The sequence below is a fragment of the Geotrypetes seraphini genome, chromosome 1 (assembly GCF_902459505.1).
Source record: "Geotrypetes seraphini chromosome 1, aGeoSer1.1, whole genome shotgun sequence".
NCBI classification, from domain to species: domain Eukaryota; kingdom Metazoa; phylum Chordata; class Amphibia; order Gymnophiona; family Dermophiidae; genus Geotrypetes; species Geotrypetes seraphini.
In genome coordinates this window covers 521,329,986-521,356,318 of record NC_047084.1, presented here as the reverse complement: position 1 = coordinate 521,356,318, position 26,333 = coordinate 521,329,986, and the positions used below count along the sequence as shown (strand labels likewise).

Genomic DNA, 26,333 nt, shown 5'->3' with positions numbered 1-26,333 from the left:
TTTGGATGTTTTTTAATGATAATGGACATTTTCCCTGCTTCTACTTTCAACGTTTAAGGCCTTAGGCCAAAAGGGGTCTTAGATTTTTTTTTTTTTAATTATACCCCTCCACGTGTTTTGTTTCTTTTTTGCCTTAACCTTTTAATGTAAATCGGTTAGAAATTTTTATAAGTGTTTTATCAAATTTTAAATAAAACTTGGAAATTTGGATACAACTCATATCAATGAAGGCACGAAAGAACCCCCTGCCCTCACCCCACGGATTGCCTCTACTCATTCATACATTAATCTTTTAGTTGTGAAGATCTCTGCCCCCCTGGCAAACATGGCCCACAGTGTGAAGAAAGATGCCCATGCCAGAATGGCGGAGTGTGTCACCACATCACTGGAGAATGTTCTTGCCCAGCTGGCTGGAAGGTAAACCTGATACATAACCACATCCCTCTTTCCCCCATGCAAATCAATAGAGAAATAATCAAATGCTGAAAGCGATCACCCCATTGAACTATGTCAGTGGTAGTGAATTGTATAAAAAGAGTAATTAGAATGAACAGCATGGTTAATCACTGCAGCGTACTAGTTACTGTAGTTGTAATTTAATTACATAACTTTAGCGTGCGGCCATTTTGGCATGCTCTCTCCTTTATTGTTGCTTCTTTGTAGGCGTCGTTACCTCATTGCTAAACTATAACATTGTAAATCAGCAGATGATTTAACGTGTACATAATTGTGTGTTTAATAACTGAAGTTAGTGAATGAATGAAGTGACAGAATGTTGCAGTGCTTATTTTTTATGACAGGTGCAGTCCATTGGGGGGTGAAACAGGTATCTGTTACAATTTGGGGGAATGTCAGGAAGATATTAAGGGGCCCTTTTACTACACAGCGCTAAAAAGTAGCCAGCGGGTCTTTCCCAGAAAATGGCCAAAATTCCTATTAATTTTTCCCCTTTGCATATGGCTATTACTGTGTGAGCACATACCAACACATTTTATGTAGGCAATAAGGCTCAGATTCTGAAAGAGTTGCTGAAAGTTAGGCGGCAATAGCCACCCTACCATAGCCTACCTCCCCCACCTTTACACTAAGCCATGGTAGAGGTTTCTACTGTGACCTAGAACGCTAAATGCTCCAACGCTCATAGAATTCCTATGAGCATTGGAACATTTAGCGCTCCAGGCAGTGGTAGAAACTGCTACCGTGGCTTAGTAAAAAAAAAAAAAAGGGGGGGGGGGAGAGGCAATTGGTTTTATTGCCTTTAATCGATGTAATAATTGATCACGTTGTATAAAAGCAATCAAATGGTCATAAAAAAGATGGTGCCTCCATAAACGGCATCAGAACCGCAACTACGGAGGCGCCTACCAGTGCCTAAGAGTAAAGTAGGCATGGTCAACGCTGGAAGTACCCTTAGACATCAATAGGCACCTCTGTAGTTGCAATTCTCGCCACAGGTAGGATCTGGAAATGTAGGCCCTGAAAACTCTGGCCTGCATTTCTGGCATCTATCTGTGACGTGGCCATGATTCCATAAACGGCGCTGCCACATGATTGACATGCGATTGGTACTGCTTTCATGGGTGGCTGCCGATCATTACACCACATATAGAATTTGAGCATAAGGACTCGCATGCTAATTCTGTGCTAATCACTTAGCACGCAGCAATGCCTGATTAGCACAGCTGCACCCACTCTCTGTCCCCCCAGCACACCCCAATGTTAAAAAAATTAAAATTAATTTTTTAGAATAATGGGTAGCACATGCACATGCAAATATTATTGAGAGACACTTGATGGTGGACACCACATTGAAGGCGTCGGCGCAGTGCGCCTCAGCCTCAAGGAAAGCAAAAAAAATGTTGGGTATCATTAAAAAGGGTATCACGACCAGGACGAAGGAAGTCATCCTGCCACTGTATCGTGCAATGGTGCGACCGCACCTGGAGTACTGTGTTCAGTACTGGTCGCCGCACCTGAAGAAGGACATGACAGTACTTGAGAAAGTCCAGAGAAGAGCAACTAAACTAATAAAGGGCATGGAGGACCTCTCATATACTGACAGACTGAAAAAGTTGGGGCTCTTCTCCCTGGAAAAGCGGAGACTTAGAGGAGACATGATAGAAACCTTCAAGATCATGAAGGGTATAGAAAAAATAGACAGGGACAGACTTTTCAAATTAAGGGGAACCACAAGTACAAGGGGGCACTCAGAGAAATTGAAAGGGGAGAGGTTTAGATCAAACGCCAGAAAGTTCTTCTTCACACAGAGGGTGGTGGATACATGGAATGCGCTGCCGGAGGATGTAGTAAGTAGGAACACGCTACAGGGATTCAAAGAAGCTTTGGATAGGTACTTGGAGGACAAAGGGATAGAAGGGTACAGATTAGAATAGAGGTAGAGGTAAGTTATAAAATTAGACAGGGACCGCTGTTTCAGGCAATAGGCCTGATGGGCCGCCGCGGGTGCGGACCACTGGTCAAGATGGGCCTATGGTCTGCCTCAGCGGAGGCAACTCTTATGTTCTTATGAGTGGACCCCTTAGTAGTGCATTTTAACCTGCGGTAAGCACACAGGTAGTGCTTACCGCCCCTAAATTAGCAATTGCAGTGTTGTCCTAATTGGGGAGAAAAGGTATCCATCTTGTAGACCCCCACATACTGCTTTTCAATATAACACAGTCAAGGGTTGGATCCCAGTTCATTTAGGTATTAGATATTATCCTGTAGACTTGATATAATGTGAATTCATTATATTCACAGTCAAATGTGGGGCCTACAGTGTGGTTTAGTTACAGAGTCGTGTGCTTTAGCAGAGCTGGTTTGACTTGGGAGACAGAAAAAGAAACTATTCTACCCAGCATCTTTCAGAATTTCATTAGGAGGCTATGTACAGTACAAAGTTGTAGCCTTATTTTTTTTTTTTTTACTCTATTATTCAATTATCAAAGTGCAATAAAAGAAAAATATGCAATATTACAAGCAATAAGCAAAGAATGCAATAGCTATTATAGTCCATATCAAGAAGTGAAGAAAGAAGAAGAAAATTATCGCAAAAATAGCAATATTTAGGTTTCAATCTATATTTAAAGCCCAATCAATCAATTTAACCACTAAGAAAAGTACAGGAAAAGTAAATCATAACACATGACCACCTGTCTACTTCATTTCCCCAGTAGAGAATATCCCAATTACAATGGGTCAAAAAAAAGGTATAGCTTTTCCCTTGATAGATATCGATTTTTCACTCCATTAAAAATTACAAAGATTATGGGACACTCGATGAAGTTACAGGGAAATACTTTTAAAACCAATAGGAGGAAATTTTATTTTTTCACTCAGAATAGTTAAGCTCTGGAACGCATTGCCAGAGGATGTGCTAAGAGCGAATAGTATAGCTAGTTTTAAGAAAGGTTTGGAGAAGTTCCTGGAGGAAAAGTCCATAGTCTGTTATTGAGAAAGACATGGGGGAAGCCACTGCTTGCTCTGGGTTCAGTAGCCCTGGATCGGTTGATACTCCTTGGGTTTTGGCCAGGTACTAGTGACCTGGATTGGCCACCGTGAGAACGGGCTACTGAGCTTGATGGACCATTGGTCTGACCCAGTAAGGCTATTCTTATGTTCTTATGTGCTATTATTTAAAAAAAAAAAAAAAAGAGTTGCACCCAGCTGAAACACTTTAGGCTTCAGAGTCAAAAACTTTCTCCTCTGCACCTGTCATGCCCTGAAAACATCAGGAAAAATATTAATGATTTGACAGAAAAAATTGCATCCTTATGTTGAAATTATTTTTTTTTTTATATAGCTGTTTTGGAAATCACATTGGGGTCCTTTTACTAGGCACGCTAGTGCGTTTTAGCTCACGCTAAATGCTAATGCATGCTAATGTGTCCATTATATCCTATGGGCGCGTTAGCATTTAGCACGCGCGCTAAAACGCACTAGCGCGCCTTAGTAAAAGGTCACCATTGTGAGGCATCTCTAAAAACAGCTGTTAAATTAACTGATGCTTCATCCATCAGCTCTCCTCCTTCCTCAGTATCTTTGGAGTCTTAGGGGACCTTCTACTAAGCTACAGTAAACACTATTGCGTGCTAACCGCAGGATAAAAAGGGGTTACCGTGGGGTTCACTCAGGCAACCCATGGTAATTTTTGCATTTATCTGCACTACCCACATGCTAAAAAAATTTTTTTTTCCCCGTAGGGGTTGGTCTGAGGGCGGAGAGTGAACATGTTCTGTGCTAATTAGTTAGCTATGAGCCCTTACCGCCTACATAATGAGTGGCAGTAGTGGTTCTAATGGGAAAATTAACACGTGGCCATTAATACAGAAAATTCAGAAATCCACTATTTAACCTAGGCAGTAAAAATGGCTTTAGTGCACAGGAATGACCTACATAAGGACACACTAAGGTGACTTTTTACTGCAGTTTGATAAAGAAAGGCCCCTTGAATTCTTTACTTGTGATTTTTCTAAAAGTTCATCTCGCTTTTCCAGAAACAAGTTATTCTTAATAAATGAAACAGTAGCAGACTGAATAGCTGGGATCTGGTTCTCCCAAAGTCCCCAAAGAAGATTCTAAATTCAGTGGCATAGTAAGGGTGAATGGCGCTCGGGTGGTGGTGCTCCTCCCCCGCCCCTTCCCTTTCCCCATACCTTTTTAACTTCTCCGGTGTGAGCAGCATGCCTGCACAGGTCCTGGAAATGACATCGGAGAGAGCGTCGGTGCCAATGTGGGCAGCAATCTTGCGCCAGGGAAGTACAAAAGGTACAGGGGAAGGCAAGGGGCAAGGAAAGGTAAGGAGAAGGCGATGGCAAGGGGAAGGGGAATGAAAGGGCAAGGAGAGGGCAAGGGGAAAGAGAGGGGCAGAGGAGGAGGGGTGCCGTGCCCTTAAGAAGACTATGCCCTTAGAAAGACCATGCCTGGGGCGGACTGCCCCCCCTTACTACACCACTGTCTAAATTAGCCAGCATTGAGTCCTGTCCTACAAGCTGATTCAAAGACTGCTGAGAGAACTAAGCAATATGGGGAAGTTGTAGCCTTGTGACCTGAAATGCCATAAAAAATGGATAAATTGATCCCTGATGTTTCTTAGTCTGGTTCAGTGCCCCGCAAATGTTTTCGAGCCGCGGTACACTAAAGCTAGTGGCCGTGGCTCGAGGCACCTGGAATTGCGCAGATATCGCCGTGATGACATCACACGCATGCGTGACGTCATCATGTCAATGTCCGCATGTGTGTGAAGGCCCTCAGGCGGGCCTTAAGATGCCAGTGGGGGGTGCCAGAAGGGAAGAGGGCCATAGAGAAGGATAGGTGCTGGCGCCCACGAGAGGTACATCCTTTAGGCAGTCAGCTGGCGCCAGCGCCTCTTCTCCTCCCCAGTGTACAAGGGCACACCTGAAATCTTAGGAGGCACACTAGTGTGAGATACACTGGTCTAGTTAAAAGAGGGCTTTGTAAACTATTTATTATCTTTCAGGCTGTAAATCCATTCATATTATCACCCTGCACTGTGTAGAAAAAAGTTTGGTGTTGTAAATCTGAACAATAGTCTCAGCCTTCTTTCCTGCATTCCCTCCCCTTGCTCTGCTAGTCCTAGTCATTAGATTTCATTTCAATGCAGGGCACAGTGTGTGGCCAGCCGTGTCCTGAGGGTCGCTATGGAAGGAACTGCTCCCAGGAATGTCAGTGCCACAACGGAGGCTCGTGTGACTCTGCCACAGGCCAGTGCCACTGCGGTCCAGGCTATGCTGGAGAACGGTGAGAAGTAATAAGTTGTTACTGTTTTGTGATAGAGGCCAACAAGCAACTAACTATGAATTTTCTTTTTTTTTTTGAGTGCTTTGCTGCTTGCGTGTTAAAATCTTTTACCTCCATAGTACGGGGATGGCAAATTTCCAGTTATCCCAGGAGAAGCAGGCAGGTATTCTCACTAGTGGGTGATGTCATCCGACAGAGCCCCGATGCGGACGTCTCACAAGCATACTTGCTTGAAGAAACTTCAGAAGTTTCGAGATGCCCGCACCGCTTCCCTCCTGGCACGAGGAAGGGAAAGTCACCATGGAAGGAGGGAGTGGGCATCCCTACTGTCATTTTTTTTCATGCGAGGGGGGTCGGGTCAGCATGGAAGGAAGGAGTGGGCATTCCTCCTGTCGTTTTCACTGCCGCGGTGGGGGGGGGGGTGGTTGGTTCCCGGTGCCAGTTTGTTATGGAGGGCCATCATTAGGGGTGTTCTTTTTTTTTTTTTTAAAATGGGGCAGATATTGTGCGTGTTTAACATGCACAGCATCTGTGCCCTTTAAAAAAGAAAAAGCAAAAAAAAAAAAGGTTTCCTGTCCCAAGCAGCTGAGTGGCAGGAGACTGCTTTTGGAGCTTCTCCTGCCTCAGCTGTTCAGGCTTTCCCTTCCGGCTCTGCGTATGTGTGAGAGTTGCTCTTACAACCATCAGTCAGATAGGCGAGCCGGGGATTACGACGAACCTCCACATTAATCATTTGCAAGCAAACCTTTTAGTGTATCAATAGCTCTTTTTGAATTGGTCAAAAAATTGGATCAGAGCAGACCCACACGGTCTTACCGATTATCTTAGTTCATCTAGGCCTAGGTCTTTTTCTGTACTGCAGGAGAGGATGAAACATACACAGTTCTGCTATAACACCCTGTTAGAATAAGCAATTCCTTTATTATCCCCAAAACTAAAGTCTTTACTGTTTCTCTCTTGAGGAGTATATTTGCTCCCCTTTTGCCCAAGGACACATTTTTTAAAATGTCTTTATAGAAGTTTACAAATGATACATAAAGACGGTGGTGTAGTTAGGTGGGGTAGGATGGGATGGGGGGCAGTCCGGCCCTGGTGCTGTCTTGGTGGAGGCATTGGCACCTGTCCTCCTCGCTGACCCCCCCCCTAACTCTACCACGCTCACATGCCCCCTTCCCTTCCCCCGTACCTCTTTAATGTTCTCTATGCGAGCAGCAACTCTAACCTACTGCTCACACCAGTGTCAGCTCTTTGATGTCACTTCCTGGACCCACGCCTAGGAAGTGACATCAGAGGAAGAGCCTAGGAAGTGACATCAGAGGAAGAGCCGTGAACTTGAGCTGCTCAAGCTGGGAATATTAAAGAGGTATGGGGGGAAGGGAAGGGCAGAGCACATGTGGCAGGAGAGAGCAGGGAAGGAGCGGATGGAGGTGGGGGGAGGTGAAGAAGAGGACAGGGGAGGGGTGCCACCGCTACACCACTACATAAAGAGTAACATTTCTATATTAAGAAATCATTCCAATGTGGATTAATACAAATAGGACAAGCTCATTATAATCAAAATTATTGACTTGGAAATCTGAAGCCCACTACTAAGAAGGGGGAAAAGAAAGGAGAAAACAACATTATTTTCCCAAAATATCAATACCCCCTCCCCCCCAAAAAAAAGGCTGTTAGCAGATAACATATACAGTATAAGCAGATTCAATCAACCTTTCTTTTCTTTTTTTTTTAAAAAATTCTTTATTGATTTTCAATTTGAGTACAAAGTGCTATAAATTTTACACACAATTAATATCATGAATAGCACTACATTCGATCAAAGAATAATACAAAATTTATTTCCCCCCTCCCTCCCAACCTACCTGGATGTGTGTGCAAATCAAATAGGAAATAAAGGCATTATACAACTAGTCAGAGTTAACAAAATTTGTTAATGGACCCCATGTTATTTTAAATGGTTTATTATGACCCAATATTTCTGAATTCATTTTTTCATATCTATAACATAGACTTAAGGTTTCCCACCAAAAGGAAAAATTAAGCCTGTGCCAGTTTTTCCAGTTTTTGGTAATCATTTGCATGGTAATCCCTGTCATAATGATAGTCTGCTTTTATATCTATCTAATGGAGGTTTAGCTTTCAAGAATGTCCCACAGATGACCACATCGTAGGACAATAGAATCAATGCTTTCAGTATCATATTAATTTGTCCCCATATTGATTTACAGAAATTGAGTATCAAGGGACAATAAAACAACAAATGATCCAGTGTCCCTACATCAAGGTGACAGTGCCAGCATCTATTAGAACAGGGGTGTCCAACCTTTTGGCTTCCCTGGGCCGCATTGGCCAAAAAAAATGTTTTTGGGGCCACGCAAACGCTGCAGCAAGACAGAGGAGGGAGCCGGCAAACACCCGGGGGCAGCAGAGGAAAACACTGCATCGCCCTTGACCGGAGCCGCACAAAATACTTCACGGGGCTGCATGCGGCCCTCGGGCAGCAGGTTGGACACCCCTGTATTAGACTTTCTATCAACCTTTCTGATGTAGAGAATGGAAAGCCACACTGAAACATTAGTTCTCCCAGGCTACTTTTTACTTGTAGAGACGGAAAGAGCATATCTTAGAATTGTTTCTTGGGCCTGGACCTTCTGATACTAACATGCCTGGGCCTACTTGTGCTATCAGGCCTCACTATACTACTTGATGAGACACTGACATGGGATGCTTAAAATTTCTCCTGCACTGGAAAGTAGAGATGACTGTATATAGTTAATCATATGGCACTGAGGCAAGCATATATTTCCTAAGTTGCCTTCATATGTTAGAGTAAAAGATGCCTTCGTGGTGCTGTGGTGGTGTATTATTTTGAGTGCCATAGCTATCAAGCGTAGAGCAGCTGATGGCACAGAATTAAAGGGAACACTTGGTATGTTCCATGTATATGCAATCATATCTTGGCACCAAACACTCTCTCAGTGGAAAACATCTGTAGCAGCTGATCTAACGTCCAACCTTCAATTTTCTCCAGAAACAGCTTACGGTATATTAGAGGCTGCATTGATTATTCACTTTGGTTGGATTTTATTTTTGCTTGATTTATTTTTTGCTATACTTATGTTCAGGAATCACGGTGAGGAGAAAAATATCATGTTTCCAGTTTTGCATGGGAAAAAATTACATGTAACATTGACATTTTTAAGCAGGCCTTTATTTCTTGTAACACCACAGTGGCAAAGATGGGGCAAAGCTTGGACGGATGGGGGTATCAACTTTGATCTCGTTCAACAAAATTCTTTAATTTTTACCAGAGATATAGACACCAATTTTTTTTTTCTCCCTGTGATCTCAACAAAAGGGCTCCTTTAACGAAGGCGCGTTAGGGCCTTCACGCGCAGAATAGCGCGCGCTAGCCACTACCGCTTCCTCTTGAGCAGGTGGTAGTTTTTTGGCTAGCGCGCGCTAATTCGGTGCATGCGCTAAAAACGCTAGCGCACCTTCGTAAAAGGAGCCCAAAATGTAAGGAAAATGGGGCTACAAGGAAATTTAGCAGTCTGCAGATGTCCAAAATCAGATATTGTATGGTTCACTGTGCTTTTTGTGTGTGTGTTTGTGTGAATTTGTTACGTATTTTTGCAACCAATCTTTCTCATTAAGAAAGGTTGAGCAAACCAATCCGATGAACCACAGAGCTTGGGACGGCTCATCAGATTTATCTTTTAGAGAGGTATGCACACCCATAGAGTGCATTGTTTTGCCTTGGTTATCTCTTAGCAATGTTCCATGGCTGCTGTGTTAGTTAAATACAAAATGTTAATTTGTCAAAGCTGCATTTAGTGGAGCAAGAAATGGCAACAGGTGTTTGGTAGGCTGTGGAATGTAATATAATTTCATGCAGATGAGTTTAAAAGTTTAACTCTTTCCTTGACTAGTCCTCTCTTCCATAGTAATAGATACTATGGAAGAGAGGACTAAACATTTAGTAGTGGTCCTAACAGCAGAGATATATACTTACTATACATTAAGCATGCACATATTATAATTAATTTGATTATTAAACACATTATACAGTGGTTCTCAAACCTATCCTGAGGGACCATCAGCTAGTTGAGTTTTCAGGATATTATTAATGAGTATACAGTAATATGAGAGAGATTTGCATATAATGGAAGTAATAAGCGTACTAATTTATCTCATGCAAATTCATTAGTAATATCCTGAAAACTCAACTAGCTGATGGTCCCTCAGAATAGGTTTGAGAATGTCTACATTATACCCATACAGACTCTGTTACTGTGCATGTGTTTATGTGCGCTAACCCCTGAGATCCATATAGGTCAGCCAAAGTTGGGCATGCAGGGCAGATGCCCATGTAAATTAATGAGTCCAAGAGGTGTAAACAAGCAATAATTGGAGTTAACTGTCATCAATATGGATTTGGGTTCATATTTGCTCTTGTTACTATTCTGTAACATCCATGCCTAAACTTTATAGCATGTAACTCAAAAGAGGGATGGCCATGGGAGGGGCACAGGCAGATCAGGAGTGTTCCCAGAAATTATGCACGATGTTATAGAATACTTTGTTTTGCATGCCCGACTGTTATCAGATTTCAGCTGGAGTAAGCCCTTGGGATCAAAGTCCAAAGCTGGAATCTGCTGTAATTGCTCTTCTATAAACCCCCCATGCACAGCCATTAAAAAAAAAAAATTATTGCAGGAGCACTTACTGCCATCCATTTTACAGCCAGTAAGGGCTCTTGTGCTATCTGTTCGTTAACCAGTTAGCATAAGGCAATGTAGATGCACTAACTAGTTAGTGCAGGAAAGACTACTCTCTGCCCCAGACATGTTGCTCTAAAAAAAAAAATAAATGTATAACTCATGCATATTCCAAAACTACTGTATGATATTGCAGTGCATCTCATGGCAGATTATTTTTTGCTATGAAATAACATATAAAGGAACAAGGCCTACTTCAAACAACTTTTAACATACAGTGGTGCTCAGATTCCAAGATGGAAGGTGAAAGAACTCAGAAAGGGCAACAGCCCTAAAGAGTCTTAAATGGTATCGATCATTGCACCGGGTTGTAAAAGATGTTATGAAGTACTAATAGGTGGTTTGTAAAATTCATAAATCCGAAGATTGCAAAAGGTTTATAGTCCAATTTTTAAGCAACTTTAAATGGTTAGAGCTTCAATGAAGTAAATAACTTAGCTGAGATATAAAGAGTGCATAGGTGTAACCGGGTCCTGACGCGTTTCGCCGCTATGGCTTCTTCAGAGAACCCACTCGCAATCAATATATTCACTGCTTGTTTTCAGTATAAGTCCTACAATATCAAAGAACAAAGTGCATGGAAATGTTGAAATGGATAATATTAACTAAACCAAAAACTTTACCAGACTCTCGACGCTGTCGGCGGGACACCTACTGTTGATTCTGTAATCTTTCAGTTTCCTGTGACGTAAGCGCTCAGCTGAGCACCCGGCATTTATACACTGAAGAAGATGTCAGTCATCTAGTGGAGGAACGCCCACCATTCTACTTCTTTATTCAGGCCAGAGGGAGCAACCGTCCTCCAGTGATAGATCCAGCTTTGTTCACGTTTCCATAGCCATGCCTGGGTATTGCCTCCTCTACTGCCATGAGCCACCTCTAATACCGTGAATTGTAAATCTTGAAGCCCGGTGCAATGATCGATACCATTTAAGACTCTTTAGGGCTGTTGCCCTTTCTGAGTTCTTTCACCTTCCATCTTGGAATCTGAGCACCACTGTATGTTAAAAGTTGTTTGAAGTAGGCCTTGTTCCTTTATATGTTATTTCATCGTTAATGGCCCTTTAGGAACATTCTTTTTGAAACATACCCAGTTGTTTATATTGAGATTATTTTTTGCTGCATTAGGTACACATTAGTGCCTAATGCAGCATAGTAAAAGGACCTCTAAATCATTTTGCCTGGAGTTTATATAATTTTTTAGTTCATAAACCATCATATTCGTTGGGTTTAAGTTTGCAATCCTTTGTTTTTCATTAAAATATTTTCTGGATAAATGGAGGAACATTTGTTTATACAACCTTACAGAGCAGTGGTTTTAAACCTGTCCTGGGGGACCCCCAGCCAGTCGGGTTTTCAAGATATCCCTAATGAATATGCATGAGGCAGATTTGCATGCTTGTGACCTCTATTATATGCAAGTCTGCCTCAGGCATATTCATAAGAGCATAAGAATTGCCGCTGCTGAGTCAGACCAGTGGTCCATCGTGCCCAGTAGTCCGCTCACGTGGCGGCCCTTAGGTCAAAGACCAGTACCTTGATTGAGTCTAGCCTTACATGCGTATGTTCCGGTTCAGCAGGAACTTGTCTAACCTTGTCTTGAATCCTTGGAGGGTGCTTTCCCCTATAACAGCCTCCGGAAGAGCGTTCCAGATTTCTACCACTCTCTGGGTGAAGAAGAACTTCCTTACGTTTGTACGGAATCTATCCCCTTTTAACTTTAGAGAGTGCCCTCTCGTTCTCTCTACCTTGGAGAGGGTGAACAACCTGTCTTTATCTACTAAGTCTATTCCCTTCATTATCTTGAATGTTTCGATCATGTCCCATCTCAGTCTCCTCTTTTCAAGGGAGAAGAGGCCCAGTTTCTCTAATCTCTCACTGTACGGCAACTCCTCCAGTCCCTTAATCATTTTAGTCGCTCTTCTCTGGACCCTTTCGAGTAGTACAATGTCCTTCTTCATGTACAGCGACCAGTGCTGGACGCAGTATTCCAGGTGCGGGCGTACCAGCGGCATGATAACCTTCTGTTTGTGATCCCCTTCTTAATCATTCCTAGCATTCTGTTTGCCCTTTTTGCCACCGCCACAAATTGCACTGACGGCGTCATTGACTTGTCTACCAGTACTCCCAAGTCTTTTTCCTGGGGGGTCTCTCTGAGTACTGCATCGGACATCCTGTATTCGTGAATAAAATTTTTGTTACCTACATGTATTACCTTGCACTTATCCACATTAAACCTCATTTGCCATGTCATGGCCCATTCCTCGAGCGTGTTTATGTCACATTGCAGGTCTTCGCAATCCTTCATTAGGGATATCTTGAAAACCCAACTGGCTGGGAGTCTCCCAGGACAGATTTACTCTTAAGAACCACTGTTACAGAGCATATATAGCATTCCCATGAAGAGGCATTTTTGATATGATGTTTACGTCCAATGATAGACAGTTTGTTGAAAATGTCTAAAGTTGTAATCTTGAATATAGCAATTTCTGAACTGGAAAAAATGTCTGTTTTGTTTAAAAAATCACTATTTTCTAGACATTTTTATACTCATTACACATTTCTATAGGTACCAAAAAAAGACATCCTAGAGAAAAGCACACAAAACAAAGCCATAGGGATGGCTGTGTGGCACCATTCTTAGTAAACTGGCCACACAGACATCCCAGTAGAGCAGCGTGGCAACCTAGTGGTCACTGCAGTTGGCTTCACATAAAGGGATCCAGGAACAAATTCTTTCTAAACCCCTTCATATATATATTTATTATTTAGGACCATTGACACAGATGCATGCTTAAACGTGGACTTGTAGAATCATTAGTTTCCACAATTTAGGTTTCAACCTTGATTGTGCTTCTCCTGTTTCATTTTTGATCTTCTAAACTAAACTAAACCTTAAGTTTGTATACCGCATCATCTCCACAGAAGTAGAGCTCGGCACGGTTTACAGGAGTTGGTATAGAAAAGAACTACAATGAAAAGTAGAAGGACTTAGAGAGAGAAGTTTAGAGGGACTTTGTATATCGATGAGGGAGGGGTCTCCACTTGGCCATCTCTGTAACTATGAAAAATATTTGGAAATATTTAGAATATTATGTTATATTGATTTTTGATTTGTTGTATTGTATGTGATTCTGTTTGTGTATGTACTTTACTGTGACATGCCTTGTGAAAGGCGGGGTATAAATAAATAAATACAAATACAACAGCTAGGAAGTCTAAGGAGTTATAGGCCTATATTCTGTAGAAGTTATATACTTGTATGTACCAGTGGTTAGTAAATGCATATTCACCTATCCTTAGATTTTTTAAAATTATACAGCTACAGAGCCAGCTCTGGTGTGTAAATTAATGCAATGTCCACTCTGGTGGAATATAGGCCTTTCTCACATTTAAGAAATCTGTATATAGTGTATATAGTAAAACCTTGGATTGCAAGTAACTTGGTTTGCAAGTGTTTTTGCAAGACAAGCAAAACATTTTATTAAATTTTAACTTGATATACAAGCAATGTCTTGCAATACAAGTACATATAGTATTTTTATTAAAGTTTTTGAGTTCTGGAACGAATCATCCGAGTTTCCATTATTTCCTATGGGGAAATTCGCTTTGATATACGAGTGCTTTGGATTGCAAGCATGCTTCTGGAACAAATTATGCTCGCAAACCAAGCTTTGACTATATATGAAAATGTCAAATGTCTGCTGAATGAATGTTATACCCCTTCCTCATGCTTGGTTTTATTTTCAGGTGTCAGGATGAGTGTCCAGTTGGTTCTTATGGTGTTCACTGTGCACAGACTTGCCAGTGTCTGAATGGTGGAAAGTGCTATCACATCAGTGGAGCATGTCTCTGTGAACCAGGATATACTGGGGAGCATTGTGAAACAAGGGTTTGTTCCGATGACATCTATGGAATAAAGTGCGACAAAAAATGCCCCTGTCATGTACATTTCACCCAGAGGTAAGCTGGCCATCCTTGATTCTAGCTGGGTCTTTCATTTTAAAAGGTTTGCACTTGTTGAAACTCGAGGAACAGAATGAAATGGTGGGAAAATGATGCACTGGAACAATTCTTAAAGTGTGTTTCATAGCAATGATTTTCTTTTAGTTTCTGCTATCCTTGATGTAGCCTCACCCCTCACTTTAGCCTCTGTAGCTGTGGGTGAAGCCGAGTGTCACTGACAGGACTTATTCTCAGAGAATGCTGCAAAATACAAGCTTCCCCCATTTAGGCTGTGCCAGGAACAGGTGAAATACTGGATAAAAAAAGCTTTTGTTAAGTCCCTGATGTTAGGAGAATCAATACATATTACATGGGTAAGAGATCACACAATATTAAAGTGCACATAAGTGTAAATTTATTGTACTTACAAGTTAAAAAAAATAAAAACTAGAGTATGTTAAGACTCTATGAAATTTTAATAAATACTTTGAGTGAAATACTTTAAAACCAATTAAAAAAATCCCTACTGGCCAGTGTCTACAGTCTAAACTGTAAAGTGAAAGATGTATAGCCACAGTGAAACTAGTCAATTATCGGTTATTGTATTTTAACTGGATAAATAAGTTCAATTTAAAACATAAATTGTGCTGCAGAATTTTGTCTAAATGGGATTATGCCCAGCAGACTGAGTACCGTCAGCCGCTGACCGGCGTTGTGTCGGCTGTCCCTCTGACATCACTTCCGTAGGCGATGGGCTTGGAAATGGGGTCGGAGAGAGGCCACACTGACGTGGACAGCAAAGTTTGTGATGCGACTCGTGCGGGAAAAATGAAAGAGGTACGAGGGAAGGGAAGGGGTGCGTGTGGCAAGGGGGAGGACGGGTGCATGAAGACTGCGCCCAGGGCAGATTGCCCCCTGCACTCCCCTTACTACGAAAGTGGGGCCCTTTTCCTAAGCTTTGATAAAGTGGTCTATTTTTAGAGTCGGATTCACACAGGCACTTGTTTGATTCTATAAAATGGATGCATTTCCTATTTTTCCAATTAATAGCTGTGCACTAATTTCCCAGTTAGTGCAGGAGCCCTTACTGACATCTATTTACTAGGTGGTAAGGGCTTCTGCACTAACCACACACTAATCAGTTAGCATGTGGCAACACAGCTATGCTAACTGATTAGCACTTGGCGTGCACTACTGTCTACCCCCAAACTCACCCCCAGTGTTAAAAAATATTTTCTATTTTTTTAGCTCTAGCTTGTGCAGACCATAAAACTGCTGTGGGATGCCTGAGCATGCCCTGCAGCAGTGGATTTTTTTTTTTTTTTATCATGAAAGTTTATTGAAAATTTTTTACAGAACAGAAAGAAAACAGTGGATTTTAACCTTTGGTAAGCACACACTAGTGCTTACTGCAGCTTAGTAAAAATGCATTAGACTCTTAAGGGCAGAGTGTGGCGCAGTGGTTAAAGCTACAGCCTCAGCACCCTGAGGTTGTGGGTTCAAACCCATGCTGTGCCTTGTGACCCTGGGAAAGTCACTTAATCCCCCCAAAATCCTATGTACAGGAATGAGAAAGAAAATCAAATCTATATCCTATAACTTTCTCACTTTATACTCAAAAATGAATTGACATAGAGACTATAAATATCATGTCAGTTGCTCGACCTACAGCTAAGTAGTTTTGACACACTTTGGCATACATTTTTTGGAACAGTTTTGATAATTCTGAAGTGTCTGACTATAGGTAGGAGGGGGATTAGGAGCCGGTGAAGACCTTCTTCCCTTTCTAGTGCGGCAGCAACTAACTGTCACGCACGGGGATCTGAGGCTCTCCCCTTATTATTCATTATTATCTCATCAAGTTTTGATGTGAATGAAACTTTCAATGAACTTGTGGCGAAATTCAATTCATTTTTTAGTATAAAGTAAGAAAGTTATAGGATATAAAGTCACTTAATCCCCCCATTGGCCCAGGTACATTAGATAGATTGTGAGCCCGCTGGGACAGACGGGGAAACATGCTTGAGTACCTGAATAAATTCATGTAAACCATTCTAAGCTCCCCTGGGAGAACAGTATAGAAAATTGAATAAATAAATAATGTGCTCACTCAGCCAGTTTATGTATTTTAGCAGCAGATTATCAAAATGGCTTACTGAGGTCTTTGCTGAGTTTTCTAGCCGTCTCCGATATTGCCATGTAAATGTAGTACAACGAGGTCATTAATATTAAAATGATCACGCCAAGCGATTCTCTATAATCGCTGAGTGATTCTCTAACCTCATTTGCCAAAATTTGCCAAAATTTGATAGGCTCAAGCACTGACAGGAAAGTAAAGTTTGATAGCTCAACCCCGCCCCCCCCCAAGCAAATTAAAATACAGGCAGTCTCTGGTTTAAGAACGCTCGACTTACATCAAACTCATACTTATGAACCGGGGTACTACCTCTCCCTTCCTATTGCCCCTTCTTCCTCCCTTCCTGTCCAAATGTGACCCTTCTCCTCCCTTCTGTGTCCCAACGCGCCCCCTCGTTGTCGTTCCGTGTCCCAAATTCGTGCCTCCCATGTTTACCTCCTCTGGCCAGCTCCCTCTTCCCAGCAGCACTTCTCTTGTCAAAGCCACGAGTGGCGTCTCTTGTACATGGTCCCCTGGTCTTCATAAAGCCACAATCGGTGGCTCGTGCTTGCGACCTGGTGACCTGGAAGCCTTCCCTCTGCCGCGTCACAGTCACCTGACACTGTTAATCCCCACCCAAGCAAATTAAAATAATAATGAAAAAAAAAAAAAATTGAAGATCGGCATCAGAGAAGCCCACTCCCTCCCGCCGCCAAGCAACGTCCCCCCAACACCCCACCTGGTAGTGGGAGAGATGCCCACTCCCTCACACTGCTGACATCAAGCGACCCCCCCCACACACACACACCAACTAGGCTAGGCACCTGGGCCAATCAGGCCTTAGGATTAGTGGGGATGGGCGGACCCGCTATGCCTAAGGCCTGATTGGTCCAGGCTTCTAGAGCCTGGGCCAATAAGGCCTTAGATTTAGCGGGGATGGGCCGGGAAGGGGCGAGCCCATCTCATTTCCATGAGGCGGGCCTGTCGGCTGGACGGCAGCAAGACCCGTCCAGCCGACCAACATTTAAAGGTTAGTTGGGGGAGGGAGATTAGTTGGGACGGGGGGTCGTCGGGCTTTCTGGCAGGAGGAGTTGGGCATCCTCCTGTCGGCCATTATGAGTTTGGGGGGGAGGGGGGTTCGGGGTTCCGACAGGAGGAGTTGGGCATCCTCCTGTTGGCGATTATCAGTTTGGGGGGAGGGGGAGTTCGGGGTTCGGGGTTCCGACAGGAGGAGTTGGGCATCCTCCTGCCGGTGATGGGACAGGCGGCCGCTATACTTATTGCAGCAAGGAGAGATCCCTTGCAGCGATAAGTGTAGCGACTGTGTCTAATTTAACCCTATTATCTAACCCTTAACCCTATTCTCTAACCGGCGTCTGTACCATGGACGCTGGTTACAGAATCGGGGTTTAGTGTAGGACCGATTCTGTATAGGACACCTCTCCTGGGCGTCCTATACAGAATCAGGGCCTAAGTTCATATTCAACATAGCAGTATATAGGGCTTTATATTTTATTTATTTAGGAAGTCTCGCACTAATTTTTTCATTAGCATGCAGGACTTGGTAACACTTACTGCCTCCTATTTAGGCTCTCTCATACTTAGGATGTACTAGATGCTTCTACATATTAACTCAGCATTATCCAGTTAGCATGCACTAATGCAGAGCGCTAGCTGGTTAACACTTCCACTTTAATTCTCTGTAATAACATGCCTCCTCTCCCCCACAAAAAAAAATAATTAGTTAATGTGTTTAGCATGCACTAACAAGCAAAACACTTTAATACTTTTGCAGTAGTCAGTGGCAAAGTGACTTCTCCGGCGTGAGCAGCGTGACCATGTCAGTGTCAGCTCACCCTGTGATGTCACTTCCTAGGCGCGGGTCCCAGAAGTGACATCAGAGAGCGTTGATGCCAATGCGGGCAGCAACCGAGGAAGTCAAAAAGGTATGGAGGAAGGCAAGGGGTGTGTGTACGCAGCAAAGAGAGAAGCAGGAAGGGCAGAGAGGAGGAGGTGTGTCATGCCCTTAGGAAGGCTCCCCCCCCCCACACACACTTACTACATCACTGGTAATAGCCTTTTCTTCATATGCTAGAGCCCACTGGACCCCTCTTAAGATGTTCAGATCTCACTTTCTAAATTCCAGGAAGTGTTGGCATTGTAGCACTGCAACTGAGGACCTTTACTCTCATGCTTTATTATTGCCCTGTGGTTCACATATGTTGGGAATCTATCCGGGGTGTTATTAAAAAGTTACTGCCCATATCCAATGAGGTATCCTATAAGCTTATTATGTTTCATTCCATAGCTATTCACGGTGCATTAAATTATTGGCTTGGCGCTAGCCATCCAGATGATTTTTTGCCAACTGGAAGTCTGCTTCAACATTAAACAGAACTTTTGGGGTGGAATGTAAAGCCAAAACTTAAGTTTGTGAGTCCATTAGGGACAGAAAAAGTTCCTGTAATAGCAGCACAATAATAGTAGTGGTAAAAGTAGTAAATGATCTTACAAATCACACGTGATCTGTAGAGAAAATGTGGTCCATAATGACCCCCTTCCTGATATTAAAAAAAACAAACTTGCCCAAATAGTCTAGTGACCCTCTCCTTCCAAAATAGTCCCTGGTGTCTAGTGGTACCCATTCCCCCCATCCCCAACCAGACTTAACTTGAAAAAAAACAAGCCCTCCAGGTCCAGTGCCTCTTGCCTCAAGCAGTACCATCATCTTTAAAATGGCGGCTTGCATCCTGGGACCAGTCTACCTTAGAAAGGGATAGGCAGGAATGATGCCTAGATGACAATTCTGCTAGGTGTGAAGTTGGGTTAGAGCCAGGCAGACTTCTATGGTCTGTGTCCCTTAAATGACAACGATAAATCAGGATCACGTATGGGTATTCGATATCACATTCATATCATATGCTATGAATGTGAGGGTGTTAATGGGGACAGAAAAAAATCTTACGGCTGAAAGTAGGAAGTAAAATGTTAGCAGTATGGATGGATTGTGGGTTAATCATGTATTGATAATGAATGTAATTATGATGCAGCCATAATAATAATATGCCTCTGGCCGCCTTTTTGGGCAGACTGAATGGACCATGCAGGGTTTTATGTATTGTGATTTATTAGGTTACTCTTTTTTACTATGTTACTATGACTCAGTGTTTCCAAAATCAGTCTTGGATAGGGTTGCCACATGGCTCCAGAAAAAGGAGGACTGATTGAGACATCTAGGTTTTACTTCCATTGAAAGTCCTGGAGTACCCCTTGCCAGTCATGTACCAGAATATCCACAATGCATATTCATGAAAGAGATTTGCATATAATGGAGGCAGTGTATGTAAATCAATGGCATGCTCCAGGACTGATTTGGGAAACACTGTACTAGAAGCATCAGATCACATGGCGTGGAAACTGCAGGTTGTTTTTGTGGATTAAATTGCATTCCTTAAAAATGTCTCCCCCTACTAGCAGAGAATGCTTTTTTTTTAAATCCTGACCACGTGGAAAGGAAGAAATCCCCATATGAACACATACTCCTCCTCCTCCTGTGTGAAGGAGAAATAATTTCTGTGGTCTCGGCACAGCACTCTCAATTCCATCATCCCTTAGAAGTCTGTGCATGTGTGAGAAGAACCCTTCAATCTTTCCTCTCTGTATAGGAAATCCATCCCCAGCCTGGTCTTCTCTTTGTATGAGAAAGAAGTGAAGGATTCCTTCTGATCAGAGCATATCTCTGTTCTGGAGGCCTGAAGGTGGCTCGGGGTCCCCAGAACTTCAGTTTCTGGTGGTATTTTTAATCTGGAAAACAGTATGAAACCCATGATTTTTATTTTTTTGCTCCATTGGCTCGTAAATGCCCCGTTCTGATCTACATTTTTCTCACAAGATAGTAACAACCTACTGTGTTTTTAATTGGTAAGATGAGTTATTTCTTTATGTATATTTATGAGTTTTACTTTATTCTTTTATGTGTCTATTAATGGTTTTTAATGTACCCCAGTTTGCATAGTGTGATTTGACAGGATTCAATACATTTTAAATAAATAATTTAATTTGAAGTGGCATACATATTCTGTTGCTCCACAGAAAGTTTGATGTGGATTACAAGGAGAAATAGTCATCTTCCCAGCAGAGAATATTAAATATTAAAATACAATATTAAAATACAATACAGAAATTTAGAGTAACCCATCATTTAATAAATCCTAACAAATAATGTTTCTATGGCAAATATCTGCATACAGAAAGAAAGAATAGCAAGATTTATTGTTGTGGAAAAGATGTGCTCAGTTAACTCCAGCAGTACACAGGCGCATGTTTATCACACACACTCCATGAAGGGGGCTGAGAGCGGGGGCGGGGTGCAAGAAATTGCTTCTGTCAGTGGTTGAAGACGATCTTAAAACAATCTTCCCATTGTAGTGCATTAGATTTGGTTGTTTAGTAAGAGCAAGAGGTTTTGTGAGCCAGAGAGCCTCAAGCGGCTTATTGTATCCACTTTTGGGACTAGTATGTCTGAGCACAGCTGCCAATGTCCATTTGTTAGGAGGTAACAGCTGGCTGGTTGCTCATTCAATGGTGCTGCTGTTTCAGGTGGAGACAGCTGGTTTAAATGTCAGGTACATAAAGTGGGGACTCTACACATTTTAACAAATGTCATTTCAAAAAACACATTGTCCCCACTTCACCTTATACTGAACTAATGGGTGCCATATCATTAACAGACATGTACTGGATGCTTGGCAAGCCTTGTTTCTTTGCTGCATTCAGTATTTGCCGTTATGACCTTTAGCACTGTTCTGGATTCCCTGGCATTCTAATCTACTATAATAAAACGCTAAGCGTGCATGTGCACTCTTACCTGCGTGATCCGTGATCCGTGATCCGTAGGTCCTTGGACACCAGGAGTACGCATGTGCGCTTAGCTGTGCTAGTGGCCGCCAGACAAATTGAAAAGTGATGGCCTCCCTGCTCTCCACCTCGCGCAGTCCTCTATCCCGGAAATACGGCCCTACTGGCCGAATTTTCTTTTTAACTTAAAAGACGCTGTGGCGGCTCCTCTCACAAGCCACTCCTGTGTCAGAAAAGGCTTACGACACAGGCGGCAATCGTGAGAGGAGCCGCCAGAAAGTTAAACAAGCAGAGGGGACCGCAGGAAGGAAAGGGAAGGGCGGCAAGGGACTAAGGGAGCCACGGCGCTATCCTGTCGGCTCCCAGACACAACCTACTTCTCCCGCGGCCCGGAAGACCTACCCAAAAAACCACGGACACCGAGCTCAAACAGCTTCCCGTGGCCCAGCAGAGGCCCCGCACCAGATTGCATTGGCACCCGATGTACAAGTCAGCTGCCCCGGAGCCCAAATCCCACCAACACCAGATGGAAATAGGGAAGGTAAAAGGGGAAATGGGAGCCTGAATATGGGTAGGTAAAACGAAGGGAGAAGGGCTACTGCTGGGCAGGGGGAGCAGGGAAGGAGTGCTGCTGGACAGGGGGGAGAGACAGAAAAAAAGAAAGAAAGGAAAAGCCTAAGTCTACACCTCTATTCTAGCACCCATTAATGTAACGGGCTAAAAAACTAGTAGTTGATAAAATCATTGAAATAATGTGAAATATTTTGGATAGTGCACTGCCTATACTAATGACCATGTACGGTCTTTGTATTAGGGTTTATGTTAATAGATAATTGACATATCTCAAGTTTTGTTGATGGATTATTGTCAGAGAGAAGTTTGGATCGTCAGATATTGACAGCTTATGTACAGTAACGTGGTTGTGTAGCATGTAACTCGGTGGCTCTCAAACCGGTTCTAGGGGACCACCAATCAGTCAGGTTATCAGAATATCTTTAATGAATATGCATGAGAGAGATTTGCATGCCTGTCATCTGCCTTATATGCATCTCTCTCTCATGTTTACACTACGTAACACGATTTTTGTTCCTGGGCAGTAAGTGCTCATGCCTAAAACGTGTAGAAAATGTATGTTATTTCTATAACACTTTGCAGGATAGTCACATTTTGCAATTTACCTATTTAAAATGTGAAAACACCGAATTTTCATCTTTTCATTTTTATAAAAAGCACCGTATGAATAACACTTCACATGTATTTATATTGAAGTTATTAAACTAATAAGAACAGATACTACACTTGATCTTAAAAAGTTGACCATAGAAGACTTAGAAGTGAGCAGTTTTTTTGAGATTTACAATTATATTGTAAGTCACAAATCATCTCCCAGATGTAGTCTCATTATATTGTCCTTGTAGCAGCATTCAGAGTCTAGTATATCCTGGTGGAAGAGCTCACCTTGCTCCTCTGAGTATGCTCCCATGTTCTCCTTGAATGTCTCAAGATGACTATCAAGGACATGAACTTTGAGAGACATCCTACAGACCATTTTACTGTAATTCTTCACAAGATTCTCAACCAACTCCATGTAGTTTTCAGCCTTTTGTTTGCCCAGAAAGCCCCAAACCTCTGCAACAAATCTGTTCCAAGCTGCTTTCTCCTTCCTAGTTAGCTTGGGAATTTCTTTGCATTCCAAGATCTTCTTTATCTGTGGTCTGACGAAGACACCAGCTTTGACCTTTGCCTCGGACAAATCAGGGAAGATTTTTTGAAGGTACGAAGCTGCTAACCCCTTTTCTACAGTTCTGCCAAATTGTTTCATTAGGCCCAATTTGATGTGCAGTAGTGGCATCAGAACCTTACAGGGATCCACCAGTGGTTCCCATTTGACATTGTTTCTCTCTACAGAGAACTTGGTTCTCTGTGGCCAGTCCCACCTTGGTAGTGCATCTTTGTGTCCCTGCTGTCCTAAAGGCAGAGATATTAGGGAAACTTGGTAAAACCACCTTGGAGACCCATTAGGAATACCACCATTTTGAGGACTCCGATGACCTCCCAGCTATACTCATCATACTTCAAGATGCCTTGATGCTGTTGTAATCCTCTTTGAGATGCATTGAGTGAGCCACTGGAAGAGATAGGCATGAGCTGTCAATGAAGAGATGCCACTCTTTTGGGGTACAGGCGATTCCAGTTGCCTCAAACAGACTGGTCACATTGTGGCAAAAGCAGAGCCCATCTTGACGGGTCAAGAAAATAGAAAAAGCTTGATGATGCTTCCTCTGATCTGTGACTTGCACACTACTACTACTATTTAACATTTATATAGCACTGAAAGGCTTATGCAGTGCTGTACATTTTATTTTATTTATTTATTTATTTGATTTTTATCCCATCCTCCCAGTAGCTCAGAATGGTCTACAAGCAAACATTCACAGTGGAGCATATTTGGACAATACAGAGACTATACAGAAGTTTAAATACATTTGGTCAACACAAGACTATACAGTAGTTTAGTACAAGGACTATACAGTAATTTAGTACAGGTTAAGAATGGACTGTACAGTAATTTAAGTAGAGGTTTCAAAGGGGGAGAGAGGTTGGAGGGGGGTTTAAGGGGGAGAGGCATAGGCTGGTTGAATTTTAGTTGAAGAGGAGGGTCTTTACCGCTTTACGGAAGGTCATTAATGAGTTCTGTAGTCTGATATGTAATAGATGATCCCTGCTCTGAAGAGCTTACAGTCTAGTTTGGACAGACAGACTGGACATATAGGGATAGGGGAGTTCCTTGCATAGAGAATGATAGGAACCACATAGGTAATTTTACAGTGAATGGGAGTTAAGAGTTGAAAGCAACCTTAAAAAAGTGGGCTTTTAGTTTGGATTTGAATACTGTAAGAGATGGAGCCTGACTGTGAACAAGCTGAGTGGTCATCTTCCATCTACAGTGCTCCAAATCAGGAGAGAACAGAACCTTGGAATCCGAGCAAGGACAGCATATCGAGGATAGAGAATGGCACAGGGACAAATTCTCCCTGTCCCCACAGGAACTCAATTTCCCCATCTCATCCCCATGAGTTTTGTTACTGTTCCTGTCCCTGCCCCATTCCTGTAAGCTCTGCCTTAACCGCAGAAGGTTCAAACATGATTTTAAAGTGTTTGAGGCTTGTGCAAATGAGGATGGAGTTAGCAGGAATGGAGCAGAGACAGGAAAAGAACTCGCAGGGATGGGAAAATGAGTTCCCGTGGGGACGGGGAAAAATTTGTCCCTGTGTCATTCTCTAATTGAGGAGGCAAAAACTCATAACAATATTTTAGGTACATCAGAAGCAGAAAACCTGTGAGGGAATCCATGGGACTGTTGGATGATCAAGGAGCAAAAGGGGCGATCAGGGAGGATAAGGCCAAAGCGGAGAGACTGAATGAATTCTTTGCTTCGGTCTTTATGGAAGAAGATGCAAGAGATCTACCTGAACTGGAAATGGTTTTCAAGGGTGATGATGCGGAGGAACTAAAAGAAATCTCGTTGACTCTGGAAGATGTACTAAGCCAAATCGACAAGTTAAAAAGGGATAAATCACCTGGACCGAATGGAATACATCCCAGAATACTAAAAAAACTCAAACATGAAATTGCTGAGCTGCTGTTAGTGATTTGTAACCTATGTTTCTATGTTTATCGTTAAAATCGTCTGTAGTACCTGAAGATTGGAGGGTGGCCAATGTTACACCGATTTTTTAAAAGGGTTCCAGGGGAGATCCAGGAAATTACCAACCGGTAAGCCTGACTTCAGTGCCGGGCAAAATGGTGGAAACAATTGTAAAAAATAAAATTGTGGAACACGTAGACAAACATGATTTAATGAGACAGAGTCAGCATGGGTTCAGCCGAGGGAGATCTTTACTTCTTTGAAGGTGTGAATAAACATGTGGATAAAGGTGAGCCGGTTGATGTAGTGTATCTAGATTTTCAGAATACTTTTGATAAAGTTCCTCATGAGAGTCTCCTGAGAAAATTAAAGAGTCTTGGGATAGGTGATAATGTTCAGTTCTGGATTGGGCACTAATATATCTTTAAAAAAAATGTCTGTCTCCCCCTTTTCCATGGTAGCTATTTTTTCTTCCATTTGCATCTTTGTTTTCCTGATTACTCAACCAGCCTCTTAACTTTTCTAGATAGTTTTGCCTGTCTTCTTCTTTCTGTGCTCTTTTGTACTTTATGAAAGCTAACCTTTTTCTTTACCTTCTCAGCTACTACTTTTGAGAACCAAAGCGGCCTTCTGTTTCCTCTTGTTTTTAATTACTTTCCTGACAAAATGGTTTGTTGCCCTTACAATAGCTCCTTTCAGTTTTGCCCACTGCTTTCCTTCTTCTTCTAGATGTTCCCATCTAGACAATTCATTGACATAATCCCCTATCTGAACAAAGTTAGTTTTTTTAAAAGTCTAGAACCTTCACTTTCAAATGAGCCTTTTCTACCCCTATCTTAATAATAAACTACACCATGTGGTAATCACTGGATGTCAAACGATCACCCACTATAATATCAGAAATGCTTTCCCCGTGGAGTCCATTACCAACTGCTGGAACAGTTCTCCTTGTAAAGAATTCAGGATCTCCCTACTTCTAGGAGATCCCACAATAGGGATACCCCAATCAACATCTGGCACATTAAAATAATCTATTAATAGTACTTCTTCTTTTACAGATATATTTTGAATGTCTTCTATTAAATCTCTGTCCATTGTCTGTATACAGTCTCTTCCTCTGTAAACCGCTCTGAACTGTTTGTGGTATTGCGGTATATAAAAATAAAATTATTATCACACCAATGTAAATACATTTTCCATTTCCTCTTTCCATTTTTACCTACAG

At 42.3% G+C, this 26,333-nt stretch overlaps 1 protein-coding gene across 3 annotated transcripts in view; it reads left to right on the top strand.

The window, feature by feature from the left end:
• The window catches only part of MEGF10 (multiple EGF like domains 10), a 252,373-nt gene that overhangs the window by 132,629 nt on the left and 93,411 nt on the right, over window positions 1-26,333 (top strand). For all 3 annotated transcript variants that reach the window (XM_033928980.1, XM_033928978.1, XM_033928979.1), the window contains exons 7-9: window positions 297-417; window positions 5,624-5,760; window positions 14,292-14,504. In XM_033928980.1, coding sequence (XP_033784871.1) covers window positions 297-417; window positions 5,624-5,760; window positions 14,292-14,504 — 471 coding nt within the window. The remainder of the gene's footprint in view (window positions 1-296; window positions 418-5,623; window positions 5,761-14,291; window positions 14,505-26,333) is intronic.